This window comes from Ctenopharyngodon idella, chromosome 3 (assembly GCF_019924925.1).
Source record: "Ctenopharyngodon idella isolate HZGC_01 chromosome 3, HZGC01, whole genome shotgun sequence".
In the NCBI taxonomy this organism is placed as follows: domain Eukaryota; kingdom Metazoa; phylum Chordata; class Actinopteri; order Cypriniformes; family Xenocyprididae; genus Ctenopharyngodon; species Ctenopharyngodon idella.
Window position 1 is genome coordinate 21356247 of NC_067222.1, and position 17842 is coordinate 21374088.

At 36.1% G+C, this 17842-nt stretch overlaps 2 protein-coding genes across 3 annotated transcripts; one reads left to right on the forward strand and one right to left on the reverse strand.

Moving 5' to 3' along the window:
* Positions 1-343: 343 nt before the first annotated feature.
* Positions 344-9640, reverse strand: slc25a17 (solute carrier family 25 member 17). 2 transcript variants are annotated; one of them, XM_051886876.1, is made up of 9 exons: positions 9432-9640; positions 9058-9118; positions 8897-8963; positions 8597-8748; positions 6093-6209; positions 5855-6003; positions 4753-4848; positions 2248-2333; positions 344-2080 (listed from the first exon to the last, which is right to left on the reverse strand). In XM_051886876.1, the coding sequence occupies exons 1-9, from the start codon at positions 9504-9506 to the stop codon at positions 1930-1932; spliced, it is 954 nt and encodes a 317-aa protein (XP_051742836.1). In that variant the 5' UTR covers positions 9507-9640; the 3' UTR covers positions 344-1929. The 2 variants fall into 2 exon arrangements, with proteins under 2 accessions (XP_051742836.1, XP_051742837.1); XM_051886877.1 differs by having other exon boundaries at positions 9440-9612.
* A 541-nt stretch (positions 9641-10181) lies between these two features.
* LOC127510200 (GTPase IMAP family member 7) lies at positions 10182-17073 on the forward strand. The gene is made up of 4 exons (XM_051889774.1): positions 10182-10496; positions 10798-10921; positions 11262-11333; positions 12150-17073. The coding sequence occupies exons 2-4, from the start codon at positions 10819-10821 to the stop codon at positions 12980-12982; spliced, it is 1008 nt and encodes a 335-aa protein (XP_051745734.1). The 5' UTR covers positions 10182-10496; positions 10798-10818; the 3' UTR covers positions 12983-17073.
* The last annotated feature ends 769 nt before the right edge of the window (positions 17074-17842 follow it).

Below are 17842 nucleotides of genomic sequence, written 5' to 3' on the forward strand. Positions count from 1 at the left end.
AAACTATGATTTAAAGTGTACAAATATCTCCAATAACAAACAAATTGAATGTTCTTTTTTTTGTGGTCCACAATGGATTCGGCATAACCTTAGTTTCCAAACAAACAAATCAACAATAATAATTTAGTACAAATATTTTTATAATTAAAATATTGTAATTATTTTAATAAAAAATGTTAATTAGTCACTAAAATCATGGAGACTTCTTACCGACTCTGGGTTGAAGACCAGCGCAAAAAGAGCGATTTTACTGCCTCCTGGAGGCCAATTTATACAATTGTCTGTTTGTCTGACCCGGTTTCCCTTGAAAAACAAAAAGCAAAACAATGCATATACCACATAATCATGGATCAATTATTTTATTGTAGAAAAAATATTACACATTTATAAAATCTCAGAAGTCTTTAATGAGTATAATATCCTAAATTATTTATAATATGAATTAATCTGACTAAAATTCACATTTTACATTCATAAATAACTGTAACTGCATGCTGATGATTCAACTTACATTTCAGTACAGAGTGAACATCAGCACTGAGAGACATTTTTGAAATCAGTCTGCCAATAAGGCATGTACAAGTTTCTGCGCGCAACATTCAGATTTCAGATGTGGTGATTCTGACTCACTAACTGGTTAAATAAGATATTTTAAAGTTCAGACTATAGACTTTTTAGCTTAAAGGTCTGTTACAGTGTCAGTGGCTTTGTATTGTCAAGTAGAATCAAGTATCACTTACACAGAACCAGAAAAACCAGCCTGGTTTCCATATGGTATATCAATGCAGGAAAGCTGATCTAAGATCTAAGATGTTGACAGCAATGATCTTGGTCACAAAACAAATCCGTCACAAGCATTATTTTCGTTTTGACACTTTGTAAACCAGTCCAGATCTGCTGTTATTCATAAACAAGGTTAGTTCAGAATACTACATAAAATAGTGACCAAGGTATTGAAATATTAAGGCAATTTTGCATTAATAAGTACATAGAGAATGAATTACTTAAGTGGGTTTGATTTCAGTAATTTTGCATACATCCTATTTGTCATCATTAATTTGTATCACTACACTATCAGTGAAAGATTTGGACATACTCCTTGTTACTATTTGCCACATTCTTAAATAAAAGTCATTAAACCATGAAATAACACCAATGAAAGAAAGAACTAAGTAAAACCAAAAAAGTTTCACAAATAAAAAATGTCCTATATTTTATCTTCTTCAAAGTAGCCACACTTTATATCTAGTTTAAACCTAGTCATCGACCAATCAGTGTTATTTTAGTATTATTTATTACAGCATTAATCAATAATTTGATTTAGCTTTTATTTTATATTTTGATTTTAGTTTTTATTATAGCAATTGCTTTGTTAAACAACACTGTTCGCTCTTATGACATAATTGCTTGTGATGTTTCTTATTTTTGAATAATAAAAGCGTCTGTTAAATTAATAAATGTAAATGTCTAAATCATAGCTCTGCACACTCTGGATATTCTCACAAACAAAGATGTGCATCCTGGGATGCTTTTTAAACAGTATTGAAGGAGTTTCAATAGGGCTGAACCCTACAACTCTACAAGTTGGCTGAATTTCCTTCACTATCCAGACCAACTCAAACATTTATAAAAAAAAAAAAAAAAAAAAAAAAAAGATATATTTTTTTTATACAAGATATATTCATATGTAGGCAAAGCGTACATTTGCCTTTGCAGTTTATATCAAACGTGTAAGCATAAGCCTATAAATCAAAAGATCATGAGAAACAAACTGAGGCAAGTGTATCTAAACTTTTAACCCGTACTGTATATTTCGTCCATTTATAAAAACAAACACACATTATTTGACCACTTCTCATAACACAAGCACCCATGTCAGCCCATGAAGTTCCTATGACATCAGAGAGCTGCTAAACACCCCGTGGAAGCTCAGTGGGACGTCACTGTGCGTTTGACCCCCATGACCCTGAAGGTGGTGTTGGCGATCTTCTCGTACAGTAAGAACATCAGTGCGGCAGTGAGGACTGTCTGAAGCAGCTTCGCCTCCAGGCCTTTAAACAATCCCAGCATGCCCCACTTCCTGCAGTAAATCAATCAACAAACGTTTGACAGGAGGAGTTCATATGTCATAAGCAGATAATAAATCACTTGACAACAACTTGTGTGACAGCTCAGCTACTAAAAATGAACTGCGGAGTGGAATATTTGCACTATACAGGCACACAAGTGAAATGTGTGTTATTGTACCTGATTCTATTGATGAGCAGATACATGACAGATCTCAGGCTATTCAGGAGTTTGGATTGATCTGCCGGTTGCCCGTGCTGTCCGAACTGAACACAGATGAGGATGACAGTTTAAATAGACCATATTATCAGTACACAAACAAAATAAAAACTTTAGAAAAGGCGTGATTCCCTGATGTCTAACAGCGGTTGTGAACTGGTGGGCCGCAGATCAGTTCTGATAGGGACAGCAGAGATAAATCACGCTAAATGAATGTAAGCAAATGAAACTAACCATATAACCGTGCATAGTTAAAGGGATAGTTCACCCAAAAAATGAAAATTCTGTCAGTAATTACTCACCCTCATGTTCCAGACCTGTAAGACTTTTCATCTTCGTAACACGAATATCTTTTTGATGAAATCTGAGAGAGTTCTGTCCCTCCATTGACAGCTATGCAACTGAAACTTTGATGCTTCAAAAAGTTCATAAAGAGATTGCAAAACTAATCCATATGAATTGAGTGGTTTAGTGAAAATTTAATGAAGAGACTCGATTGCTTTATATAATGAACAGATTGAATTTAGGCTTTTATTCACATATAAACTTTGATCAGCGAACATGAGCAGAAGCTCAACCGAAACTGCTTGATGCGTGAGAACAAACCTCTTCCAGAAGCTCAAACGTGCTGCGTAACACACGAGAATGAACCTCATTGGTTTTCGCACTTTAAGAAAACATGCTTGAGCTTCCGTTTACCACAACTGATGAGTTGATGAAAGTTTATATGTGAATAAAAGCCTAAATTAAATCTGTTCAGAGATCGAGTCTCTTCAGAAAATTTGGACTAAACCACTCAATTCATATGGATTAGTTTTACGATCTACATGTAGCTGTCAATGGAGGGACAGAAAGCTCTCAGATTTCATCAAAAAGATCTTCATTTGTGTTTCGAAAATGGGTTTGGAAAGACGTGAGGGTGAGTAATTGATGACAGAATTTTCATTTTTGGGTGAACTATCACTTTAAGACAGCTAAATAAATCCACTCTTAAAAGGGTGGAGACAAGGCTTCCCTCACTTATCTTTTGTTGTTGACATTGGTGTTCATGAGTCCAATCAAACTGTACAGGATTTTTGTGCAAATGCATCTATATGTACACGGTTTGATTGGACACCGCCACTTTTTATTTAGCTTTTATTACCAATTTTATTAAAGCTGCAGTTCGTAGTTTTGCCTCTTTGTCGCCATCTCTGTTTGAGGTGTTTGCGGAATTATTATCTGTACATGCATTGTGCCTCGGCACGGCTCCTCAGCACGGATGAACCTAATGTTTGATGTCAATCACCGCACCGGTGTGGATACTGTACTTTGGAATCGCAGATTGTAGTCTTGGAAGTATGACCAAAATAAGAATTTTCAACAGAAAATGTCATCTGCCACTTTTACATGTCTGCCACTTTTGTTCTGACCAACTGAGGGGGGAAAAAAAAAAACATTACAGTAAATCACGCTGCCAATGGTGATTAAATCTAACGATCGTTTAGCTCAGATCACGTCAAACTGTGCAAATTATTATTATTGTTATACTTTCTCAAATTGTTAATGTTAACATATCAGCATTGTGTGACTATGTGTAGGCTATTTAGCGTGTATTAGCATTACATATAGATCTAATCTCTAAAATTAATTTGTCATACCATACAATCCGCCATCAAAATGATAACTTTAATTATTGCAGCTGCTGTAAGAAAAGGCTATAAATGATCCGCCTCACATGCGATGTAGTGTACTAGCTGGGACTCGTTCTTTATGCATACAGACGTGACGCAATGACGCAAAGACATGCTCGAATTTCCCGCGGAAACCCACCAGTACCACCCAAATGATAAAACATTATTACAAGCTTACCGCTGTGAATCGGGATAAGGTAAGGAGATAGTTTTGAACACTGGCTGGTTATGTACATGCTCAAAAATTGATTTTTGATAATTTTTAAGCAAAAAAAGTTACGGACTGCAGCTTTAAAATGTTATTTATTCCTGTGATCAAAACTGAATTTTCAGCATCATTACTCCAGTCTTCAGTGTCACATGATCCTTCAGAAATCTTTCTAATATGATGATCTGACGCTCAAGAAACATTTCTGATTATTATCAATGTTAAAAACAGTTGTGCTGCTTAATATTTTTGTGGAAAACATATTTTTTTCTTTGGTGAACAGAAATTTCTTAAGAACAGCTATTTTTTATTGCAGCTATTTTTTTTTGTAACAATGTAAAATCAATTTAATACATCATTGCGGAATAAAAGTATAGTATATAGAATAGCTTTGTTGTATGGACAACTTCTCCATGACCCTAAATAGGACAAGCATTTTGCAGGATGGATGGATATCTTTCAAAGAATAACATTTCTTTCAAAAGTATTAATTTATTTCAAAATGTCTTTCTTAGTGACCCCAAACGCTTGAACATATATGAGACTGGCTGGGGTAAATATAATACAAATGTATTGTTGTCTTACCCGTAGAACAGACTGAACCGTCTGTAGTGGGTAGGTTATGGTGGTTGCTATGGCTTTAGCAATGGCTCCAATGAGAAACACCTCCACCGAGGACAGCTATTAACAGAATCATAGTGAAACAATTAATGAAAGGGATAGTTTACCCTAAAATGAAAATTAAGCCAACATTTACAGTGTTGTTTTACCCTGGTGTTGTTCTAATGCCATATTCCCTTTAAATGTAAAGGTTAGTTTAACCAAAAATGATAATTCTGTCTTTTTTCAAGGAAACCAAACATGTGCGCCTCGCCAAGTTTGAATATGTGATAGTGTGAAATGTGAACAAGATTTAAAGTTATTATAGAGAAAAAATTTGAGCCTGTTCCTCCCACAAAGGCTTCAGAAAACCTGAAATAGTGCACAAAATCTTTTATGTACTTTTTCTGCACTTATTGAAGCATGACAAACCATGGTCACTATATACTTTAGTCATATGGAAAAAAGCTGCGAGCGCACACATTTTTCATTTCGTTTCCACAAAAGAAAGAAAGTCATGAGTTTGGACATGACATGTGTGGGTAATTTAACACATTGCAAACCCATTCACAGTCACACTGTTAACACAGAGGAAACAGAACATAAAATTTAAACCAAAAAGCCTGATTTGAATTTAAACTGCAATGGAACTTCAATGGAATCTGAATGTTCTGTGACATCATGCACAGTTGTCAAGGAGTTGCATAATCTTATTGCTAGGTTACAATGGTAATAATGCACGTCTATAGCCACGCGTGGAGTTGTTTACTCATACTCGACAGATGCTCGCTCATGAGTGCTGATCTGAATGGGCAAATCCACCCTAACACTTCTAATCATCATCTCCACGCTCTACAATATCACAAATGCTGCAGTTACTGTTTCCCAGGAAACAGAGATCTTGTGAACAGACTCGTCTGTTTATTCATATGCGATCATAATTGGGTCTGCTGAGAAAAGCCTCTAAATGAAGATAATTCAAAGTAGTAACAATACTGCATTAAAACTGTATCTAACAATGTTTCAGACTATAAACTTTAGTACATTTTAAAACCCCAAAAGTCTGTTTTTGGATAAGTAGTCTAACCTCTCTGTTCACGCCCCTCAGGAGATGCCTTTTCAGACCCTCGTAGATCATGAACTGCACGGCTGGATTGAGCACCAGCAGTAGAGAGGGAAACGTCCCGTTCCATAACGCTCCCGCTCCTTCCTGCTGTATGATCTGTACAAATGCATCTAAAGAGAGACAGATCAACTAATGATATCACTGGACACACATTTTACTTAAAGGGAATGAAATTAATATCATGTCTGATATCTTTTACCCATAATTCCTTTGTAGTGTGTGGGCTGTATGTCCTCATTTCTGAATTTCGCCCCCTGCAGTTTCAGTCTGGTATTGACGACCCAGAGTGGAGTGGTCACAAGAACATTCACTACACCTAAAGGCAGACAGTGAGCTTTATTTTAGTCCCAGCACAAGCTACATGCATATAGTAGAAGATAAGGAAACTTGAAAAAAATCTGATGAACGCCACTGCCAGCAGATGTGTATATGTTCTGCCATAAAAAAAATTAAAAACAAAAATAATTTAAATATATACTGGTCTAAAGTTTGGAATAATTAAGATTCATTTATTTGATCAAAAATACAGTAAAACAGTAATATTGTGAAATATTATTACAAATTAAAATAACTGTAATACATTTTAAAATGTAATTTATTCCTGTGATGTCAAGGCTGAATTTTCATCATTACTCCAGTCTTCAGTGTCACATGATCCTTCAGAAATCATTCTGATATGCTGATTTGATGCTCAAGAAACATTTATTATTATTATCAATGCTATCAACAGTTGTGCTGCTTAATATTTAGGTGGAAACCGTGATAAACTACCATTAAAAAGCCTAGGGAAAGTAAGTTTTTAAAAAATGTAAATTAATGCTTTTACTTAGCAAGGATGCATTAAATTGATCAAAAGTGTTATAAAAGGTTTCTCTTTAAAATAAATGCTGTTCTTTGACGTGTCTATTGATAAAAAAAATCCTTAAAAAAAATGTATATTAAATAAAATATATTAAAATATATTAAACAGAAAATATTACATAAAATATATTCAAATAGAAAACATTTATTTATTTATTTTTTTGGCGTTTTTGCCTTTATAGGCAGACAGAGAGGGGGACACGAACTCAGGTCGCCAAAACGCAACGTCATTATATGTTGGCGCGCTGCCTACGAGGCTATTGGCACCAACAGAAAACAGTTATTTTAAATGATAATAATATTTCATAATATTACTGTTTTTACTGTCATTTTGATCAACTAAATGCAGCCTTGGTAAGCATAAGAGAATTCTTTCAAAAACATTAAAAAAATCTTAACTATTCCAAACTTTTGACCGCTAGTGTACAGGTGTATATGGATCATAATCGACTAAATAATATAAGAAAAAAAAAAAGAAAAAAAAAATTATATATATATATTATATACACACACACTATATTGCCAAAAGTTTTGGGACGCCTGCCTTTACGTGCACATGAACTTTAATGACATCCTATTCTTAATCCATATAATATGGAATTGGCCCACCCTTTGCAGCTATAACAGCCTCAACTCTTCTGGGAAACCTTTTCACAAGGTTTAGGAGTGTGTTTATGGGAATTTTTGACCATTCTTCTAGAAGCGCATTTGTGAGGTCAGGCACTGATGTTGGATTAGAAGGTCTGGCTCACAGTCTCCGCTCTAATTCATCCCAAAGGTGTTCTATCGGGTTGAGGTCAGGACTCTGTGCTGGCCAGTCAAGTTCCTCCACACCAAACTTGCTCATCCATGTCTTTATGGACCTTGCTTTGTGCACTGGTGCACAGTCATGTTGGAACAGGAAGGGGCCATCCCCAAACTGTTCCCACAAAGTTGGGAGCATGAAAATGTCCAAAATGTCTTGGTATGCTGAAGCATTAAGAGTTCCTTTCACTGGAAATAAGGGGCCAAGCCCAATCCCTGAAAAACAACCAGACTCGTCCATCGGATTGCCAGACAGAGAAGCGTGATTCGTCACTCCAGAGAACACGTCTCCACTGCTCTAGAGTCCAGTGGCGGCGCACTTTACACCACTGCATCCGACGCTTTGCATTGCACTTGGTGATGTAAGGCTTGGATGCAGCTGCTCGGCCATGGAAACCTATTCCATGAAGCTCTCTACGCACTGTTCTTGAGCTAATCTGAAGGCCACACGAAGTTTGGAGGTCTGTAGCTATTGACTCTGCAGAAAGTTGGCAACTTCTGCGCACTGTGCGCCTCAGCATGCGCTGACCCCACTCTGTGATTTTATGTGGCCTACCACTTCATGGCTGAGTTGCTGTTGTTCCCAATTGCTTCCACTTTGTTATGATACCACTAACAGTTGACCGTGAAATATTTAGTAGTGAGGAAATTTCACGAATGGACTTATTGCACAGATGGCAACCTATCACTGTACCACGCTTGAATTCGCTGAGCTCCTGAGAGCGACCCATTCTTTCACAAATGTTTGTAGAAGCAGTCTGCATGCCTAGGTGCTTGATTTTATACACCTGTGGCCATGGAAATGATTGGAACACCTGAATTCAATGATTTAGAAGGGTGTTCTAATACTTTTGGCAATATAGTTTGTGTGTATATATATATATATATATATATATATATAGTATAAACGGAAAAATTGTGCTTTTCTGCAAATTTATGGGAAACACATACAGTACATGTACATTCATACAACTTGTCTGTATAAATACTGGTTGCACAAAGTAAATATGACAGAAACTATTTTTCAAATAAGCAAACCTGCAGCAATGCCAATGATGAGGTCTCGCCCTGGCGTTGACCTCTGACCTTGCAGCCAGGTGGCCTTTAGACTATGGAAACAATAGAAGTAGACGAAGTTTGAGCAACAGAGGCTGCAGATTACTGGAAACCAGCCTCTATATGGAGCTAACCTGGAGAGAGAGAGAGAGAGAGAGAGAGAGAGAGAGTAAAAAAAAAAAAAAAAAACATTTATCACTGGTTATGCTTGCAACCTGAAATGAAAAAGACTTTGGCTTAGATGATGGCACAAAACAATCCAATGCATGCAAAATAACTTACAGACCCTCCTCCTTGATGATCTCTGACAGAATGGCTGGAGTAGATTTGGCTTTCCGCTTGTCATCAACTGCACAGAAACAGAAAGAAATGCGGTCACGTTTTAACAGAACAGAAGGGGAAAAAACAGAAAATCAAACAAACTCATGTGTTTCACTTCTTACCTTGCAGCCGGAGCCGAGCTGTGTCAAGAGGAAAGAAAACAGTCATTGCTGTAACACTGCCCTGAAAACAAATAACTTATATTATTATTTTAATAATATATATATCCTACTATATTCATAAGTGCAAATTCACCATATTTTGCCACATTTAATATGCTGACTTTAAAGGTACAAATAAAAAAAATAAAAAAATATAAATATATATATATTTTGTTTATTTTTCCTCGAATTGTTTTTAATGCTGTCATGCAGCAGGTGGAGGTCAGAAAAGCAGATAAAAGTGCGATAACTCCACATGTGTCATCGTTCAAAAAGCCGTGAATCATATAAAAACCCTACAGATATAACGTGATCATGTAAAGCTGTGTTTTTACCACCGCACCGGCGACTGCATGCACGAGACTCTCGTATGAAAAAACATCCAGGAGTTTCATATCTTTAGATCCCATCCTCGCAACTGCAAAGATACTTTCTTTTTATTGCTTATTTAGATCACAAACAATTCATATGATTTCTGAGTTCAGAATTTGGAAATGATACACAGCTCCAGTAGAGATTTCCCTGTCAACATCAATCTGGTCAACTTCCGGGTCCGATTGAGCCAATGAAAAAGCTTATAGATATTTCATAAACGATGATTGGACAAAAGTTGTTCTTGACCCCGCGTTGTGTAGCCAATCAGAAACGGAAACCGTTCCCTCAGATTTAAATAAAAGGAAACTGTAAGGTTTTTTTATTTAGTTCTGCTGAATACACACTTTCTAGGGGAAATATGACAAATAACTGTCTCAGATATGATTAAATGGGATTCTCTTTCAAATCAGTCAAAAACATTCATACAAAATTCTCATATTGACCTTCTTTATTGCAATATGCGTTATGAAGTTCAGTTTAAAGCAGCTGACAGTAGGGGCTCTGTACCATGTGCCAGAGCAAAATTTAGCCTACATAATGTATAACGCAACTCACTAGTTCACAATAACTGTTAAGAATGGATATTTGATATTTTGAAATGCAACCACACAACTCAGACTACAGTGAAATAGAGTATCTTGACTTTAAACACAGATGTGTGCTCAAATATTGTCAGTTTAATCTACTCTGTTACTCAGGTTAAAATCTAAATTCCACTTTCAAGGCTGAAGGGTCATTTTTCATTCATCACTTGCCAAACACACTCTATAAACCTGATCAACAAGTTGAACGAGTGCTCGTGCCTCAATGAAACGCTTGTTGAGTGAAGTGATTGCATCCTTCAACAAGACCAGCCCCTTTACTAAAGTCGAAACCTGTGTGAATTACTTTACACATCTTCCACAATAAACTCAGCATAGATGAAACCAGCATATTTCCTAGAGACTCGTCACATGTAAGTGTGGAGGTGCTGATCGCTGCATGTAAACAGGTTTAACGCTGCTGTAACAACTTTACCAACTGTGGTAAGTCACTTTCTCATCTCTTTATACTTCGATGATCCAGAATAAACAGAGTGAAACTAAACATAAAAATAACAGATCAGAGACCTTTTTTTTAAGCATAAATCTTGGAAAACTTTTTTGAGGTCTTTTTTTTATGCTTAAAACAAGAAAAAACATGCTAATGAAATGAGAAAAACATACTTCTTTAAATATCTTATCTTTAAATTTAATCATATTCTTACTGGAAAACAAGATAAAAATACTGGATAAGAAAATGGTATTCTCCAGTGTGATGCTTGAAATTATCTCTTTTTAACATCAGAAAACGACTCTTCAGGGTAAGATGGACAGTAAGAAGACAGATGAAGATGTAGATGAGTCTGAGGAAGATGGGATTGACTCTGAGGAAGATGAGAATGATTCAGCATGGGACTCATCAACGAGCTGTGAGTCACAGAGGAGATAAACAAACGATTACAACATCTTGTGACATCAAAAAAAAAAAAAAAAAATCTAAACTATTTTAGTAGGGTGAATTCAGGTTGATTGAGACACTTTTTGCCATTGAGATGACTGGGAAAAAGTGTCCCAATCAACAAGAATTCACCCTAACAGTTCCATACAATATTCCAACAGTCAATGATTATCAACAAGATCAGGAAGATCAATGTCTATCACTCAAAAAAAAAAATAAATGATTTAAAAATTGAGGATTACACAAAAAAATAGTCTGTCGACATAAAATAATGTGTTTTATTCAGAGAACTTAATCAACTTTATTCACAGATGCAACATCTGAAAAACTGTATGAAAATTTGCATAATGTAGAGGAAACCAGTGCATCAACAAACTTACATGGTAAGACATTTTATGGCATCCATATTTTCACATTTTAAAAATTTGTTTATAATCAGTTAGGAAACATCATGTTGTGTCAACCTGCACTTCAATTTTAATAGCATTTTTCAAGGTATAAAAGTCAGCATGAAACAGTTGCGACAGTCTTTTCTTCCCTATTGTGATGTATATCCGAGTGAAACGGCTTCTCGAACAAGAAAAAATGTAGGGCGGGACTTGATTTTGTCCATGGGGGATTGATTGTATTTGTGTGGTTTGCTATTGCTGTGATGTAATGTGAGTGACAGGTTGCCCTGCCCTCACGTCAGTAAACACGAAGAGATGTATGGAAGCTTGTTATAAACTAGCAAGTGCAGGAAAAAAAAAGTCAGAATTGCAGGTTTACATATCACAATTGCGAGAAATAAAGTCAGAATTGTGCAATTTTGAGTATATAACTTGCAATTCTGACCTTTTTTCTCAGAAAGAATATAAACTCGCAATTGTGAGGAACAAAGTCAGATTTGTGAGATAAAAAGTCTCAATTAGTTTTGTTTTTTACATTTATTTTTTATTGCATGGTGGAAACAGGCTTCCATAGATGTCGTTGCAAGAGAGAGGGGAAGTTATTTTGATTAAAGATTATGATGGTACATTCTTTTTAAAAAATATCGATGTGCATGGATAAATCATTTATAATAAATGCTCCAAAATTCCATAAAAAATAAGAATTGTCCATTTCATGGTGATTTTAAAACAATCTTGGAGAGACTATGAGAGTTATATTAAACTCTTATTTTGTATGATTACAACCTTTGTTTTTCATGATTTTGGCAGAGGAATTGCGCATCATGTTACTGGGGGCGAGGGGGTCTGGAAAAAGCTCAACTGGAAACACCATCCTCAGGTGCAGCGCTTTTAAATCGGACATGCAGCTGAACAGAGTCACACAGTTCTGTGAAAGAGCATCTGGAAACATCAACGGCCGGCCCGTGGCCATAATCGACACGCCGGGACTGAACAGGATCGGCCGTACAGAGAGGGAAGTGACCCGAGAGATCCTAAAGTCCATCTCTCTATATACTCCAGGACCGCATGTGTTTCTGCTGGTTATGCCTGTTGGGAACTTAACTAATGATGACAAAAGCATGCATAAGCTGATTGAGAGCATGTTTGGGGAGAGCGTCTGGAAGTACACCATCATTGTGTTCACTCACGGTGATCGTCTGGAGGGAAAGACGGCGAATGATGTTATCGCATACTCAGACAAGGCGCTACGCAGTTTTATTCATAAGTGCAGTGGTGGGTTTCTGTTTTTCAATAACAAGGACACGACAAACTACGAGCCTGTGACAGAACTCCTAAAGAAAGTCGATACCCTCGTGGCCATCAATGGAAAGAGCTGCTACACGTTGTCTTTCTACCCGGCCGCTGAGAGAAAGATCAGGAAGAAAATGGAGAAAGTTTTAGAGATGAGAAAAGACCAGATTGCACAGAAAGAGAGGGAGCTGCTGGTACACTGCAAAACTGAGCAGGAGGTGGAAAGAATAAAGCAGGAACTCTGGAGAATGGAAGAAAATGATGCAAGAAAAATGGCTGAGAATCCAGCCAAAAAAAAACTGTCCATCAAACTAGCCAAATGGCACCAAGACCGACAGTCTTCCATCTAGAAACTTGTCCAATTATTTGACAATGCTTGTGTTTTTATTGGTCTGGCTTGTATAGTAAGATAGAAATGGATGATATGAATTCTTCTAATGTATTTTTTGTTTGACTGAGCAAAATTATGCCATTTAATACCCTTAAAGGTGCACTATGTAACTTTTTGTTTTGTTCAAAATTAACCAAATTTAAATAATGAGTCAATACACCATCAGTCTTACTTACAGAATGTGTTTATCTTACCCTAATTCACTATGGTAAGCCAAGCCCATTATAAGTGTTTATATTTTACACCTAGCAGGATGATTTTTTTTTTTTTTTTTCTACGGGAAATTGCATAAGTTGCTCCGGCTACTTTGAAGTGTGTATGATGTGGGAGTGGAAAGGTTAGTTGTCAATAAGCGAGAAAGGTTGACATGGAGCTAAATCTCGACACACCAGAGGCCTGTTGCATGAAGGTAGTTGAACAAAGTTTCAGAGTAGGTTTAGAGTTGACAGTTCCATATAAATCCAACTGGTTTAGATCAGGCTCAACAGGTCCACAACGCTCGGTATAAACTTTCTCTGTCAACTCAGGTTTAATCCAGAGTTTGCGATTATCTCTGAAGCTCACCCAAAAGTTCACCCAAAAATGGAAATTCTGATTACTCACCTTCATGTCGTTCCACACCTGTAAAACCTTCGTTCATCTTCGGAACACAAATTAAGATATTTTTGATGAAATCCAAGAGGTTTTTTATCTCCCATAGAAAGCAACGAAGTTACCACAGTAGAAGTAGTAAAGACGTCGTTAAAATAGTCAACGTGACTGCAGTGGTTCAACTTTAAAGGTGCAGTATGTAGGATTTCTGTCCGCTAGAGGTCGTTAGAGCCCTATTCAAAACAAAGGCGTAGCTTGATGACACCAAGTTTGAGCGCGGAATCTTGGGACATGTGTTCTTCACTTCAACGGATAGTGCAAAAGAATAGAGATAGGACTCGGGAAGAAATCATGTTCAGGGATGCCATTATTAACGTTATTGTAGTATGAAGCAGAGCAGGACCGAGTGTTGTGGGAGCTGAACGAGGCAGCTGGAGCGATTGCGCAACAACGCCGCGAGCAGCGGAACTTTTATTATGCCACAGTCGCTGGCGCCGCTTCCACTTTTCCGGTCATGAGTATGAGGTAACACAGCTCTGTTTATCATATTAGATGCATTTGAGAGTGTTGAAAATGATGTTATAATCCTACTCTGTGCGTTCGCTCGTTGGCTGCTGTGAGACACTTGTTTGAGACACACTGCAGTAAGATAGGTCGATTTTAGAATATCAGATTAATAAATGCTGGATGGCTTGTGTTGATAAATGGCATGCAATTAATTTTAAAACGTGTTGTATGATGGAGAAAATTCTGTATTACTGTTACTAAAAATAAAGCTGCATCTGATTATGCTATATTAGCTACTTGACAAAATAGTGTTTTTCTCTGAGGCATGGTAAAGGCTACTTACAAAGAATCAAGAAAATTAGATTTAAACAATGAGACTAAACGTGTTGAGCTATATAACAACAATTCGATTTCTGTCTATAAACATATCAAAACAGTTGTTCCCTTGTCTATTAAAACGTGTAATATATTAAAGCGTCTTTGGTGTTTCCATGGTTTCTACAAAATAAAACCGGAAACTAGGGCTGGACGATTAAAAGTAATCGAAACCGAAATCCAGAACCTCTAACCGACGTAATTTTCCCATGTCGGTTATTTCGGTTTTTTAATCCTGTTAATACTTCCCACTTAAAAACATACTAGCGTGCGTGTTGCCATGTGACTCCGCCCGGTCCAGTTAACATGCAGGTGAACGCAGAGTCAACACAGAGATGGCACGCGAGCAGTGAGCCTTGTGTCTTCAGTAACCTTTGTCAGTTGCATGTGTATTACGGTTTGCCAATTTAGACATTAAAGCGATTAGACGATCGGCTGTGTGTTTTTTATATTGAGATAACACATGCTCGCGCAGCTGCATTGTGGCACGAACACTCATACAAACAGTAGCTGCACAAAACGTGAAGATCGCGCGCACTGAGGAACAGAAACTAGTTGTCAGAGCTGTCCTGTGATTTATCACTAAAGTAGCTTAGAAACTCAAAACTTATTATAGCATATATTTTTCTACTTTTGAAGTAACTATTTACAACCCACAGCTTCACAATTAATAGAGAGACGGTATGACTTATTCACACACGTAATCGCTCTCATTGCGTACTGGTACTGTGCTAATTTATCTTTATCTGATTTACAACGAGCAGAAATCTGTAAGAAATGTTACGAACCATAGATAAAATAACTGCTGAAAGTGAGCTGTTATGTCAGATCACTCTTTCAATAGGAAAATATATCCCACCTTTAATATTCAATCACATTTACAGTACAAACCTTGTCAGTGAACTATGAGGGCAAAAAACCAAACAAACAAAAGAATCGTTCATTAATTGTAATCGAGGTAAAATGTTCAATTAATCGAGGTTTTGATTTTAGGCCATAATCGTCCAGCCCTACCGGAAACCGAGGCAGACCGAGGGTAACGCGGGTATGACGCAATTGACAGGGCGACTCCTCACATGTCCCGGAGCCTTGGTTAAAATTGCAATTTTCTCATGATTTACAAATAGTTGGAAACATTTGGGATCTTGTAAGTACGCAAGTGAACCAAATATATAACACTGGCCTAGTGGTTTTTGGATATTTTACTGCAAAAATCATACATATTGCACCTTTAATATTATAAAGCGACGAGAATACTTTTTGTGCACAAAAACAAAACAAAAATTTTTCCATTTAAATTTTTTGAACAGTGTCCATCTTGGCCCACTTTTGGAGTGTATAGTAACCAGAGCAGAGGCTCCTCGAGGTACAAAGCTAAATCAAATCACTAAATCAAATCACATTTAATAATAGGCTAATAATAATAATAATAAACATTTGAATGATTCGACCCAACCAGGTTATGATGAATAACCTGATATTTGAAACATATCTTCCCCTTTACTGCACGAAAAATCTCCATCACTTTATAACACATAAAACTTGATATTAAATGTGACATAAATTCAAATATCACTATTATCCAATGCAGAAAAATTCAATCTAACCTCAATAATGTTCCAGTGAAATAAATCTTACATAAGTCTTTGAATTCCGGTCAGGTATGATTATCTAAACTGATCTGTTGTAGTTTTTCACTTATTGACCTGGGAAAATATATGTAATTATTATAAACACAACAATTGAAAATGAGCCATGTTATTTACTGTCTGTACCATTCTTAAATGTGATACATAGAACACTAGTGTAAAAATAAATTCTATTCAGGATAAAGAGAATTAATTAGTCAAATATGTTAAAGTGTTTCTTTTAACAAACCAAAACCTAATTATTTTGCTGGACAGTTTCCAATACAGTAGCTGCAAAAAAAAAAAAAAAATGTTATTGTCGTTATTGTCTGTGATTGTCTTTCTCCACACTCTTGTGTTTTACGTAGATGTGTCATTTCCTTCCGTCAGAAATTCTTTATTTCTTTTGAACCTCTTGTAGTTGATGTTTACATACCAGAGTACTCTATAGGGTAACACTGGTTTGACTACTACATGCTCAGATTATTCCATCATCATGGGGATCGTCTCAGTGCTGCCCTCCTCTGGTTAAAAGACTATTGTAAAGTACAACAGTAAAGTACCTACTGCAAGTGTGCCTAGTCAGATTTTTGTATTTTTTCATTTTAATGTTAAATTTTTTTTAATGTCATATTGTCAGTTTTCCATTTGTGTATTCATCCTAAGTAACCTACAGTATACTCATGTCTTGTAAATAATCATTTTAAAGCATTCAAGCATTTAATCTAGGGTTCTTGTCTCAATTTTAAAGAACGCTTCATGCCAGAAAGGTTCTATATGAGGATAAATGTCTTAAATGAATGCATCAGTGTTGGGAAAAGTTACTTTTAAAAGTAATGTGTTACAATATTGTGTTACTCCCTAAAAAATAAACTGCGATATTTAGTTACTTTTAAGTAATGAATTACATTACTTTTCTCACATGGGCTGGACTTTGTTTCTATTTTTGGCAAATGTAAAAGCCCTTTCATACCGAAAGTGAATAAACCTCAGGCTGAAGGAAATGCAAAAAATCACGCCTGTCCAGTAAAAAGCGCAGCACAAACCTTTCAGCTCTGCTGCCATTCTGGATTGCAGAAGAATGAGATGCAAGAGAATAAAGTTCAACACTCTTACTTCAGAAAACAAAAAACAAAACATGAAACAAATGTGATGTTTATCAAAGTCATTTTTGCTTATTAGTATGGTTGAAATGGGTCATTGAATGTCAGCAGCAAAGACCAGATTTCTCTCAACAAGGGGACAGGAGAGGTGTCAGTCAAAACAAAGTAACTTGCGTTACTTATTTGAAAAATTAATAGATATTTTGTTATAAATGTAAAATGAATGTGTTACTTTACTCAATACCTTAAAAAAAGTAATCTGATTATGTAACTCACGTTACTTGTAATCCGTTACCCCCAACACTGTACTGCATATACTTTCATGTTTAATGGGTTATTTAATTTTTTTTAAATTCATAAAATTTAATAAAAATTAAATATCAATTAAAACAAAATGAACTAATTGCATAAAATAAATGCCTAAAAGGTCATATATATGAAGTGCCTGACAGAAGGTTCCATATGTTTTCTTCTTAGAGTTTTCTGATTTAAATTTATCTAAGTTAGATGATGAAAAACACATTTGAAAATAGCAACAGATGGCACCCAGAGATAACACCATTTGATGGGTTTCTTTGTTGTTGAGTTGCTGAGCTCACAGGTGTTATCTCAGTA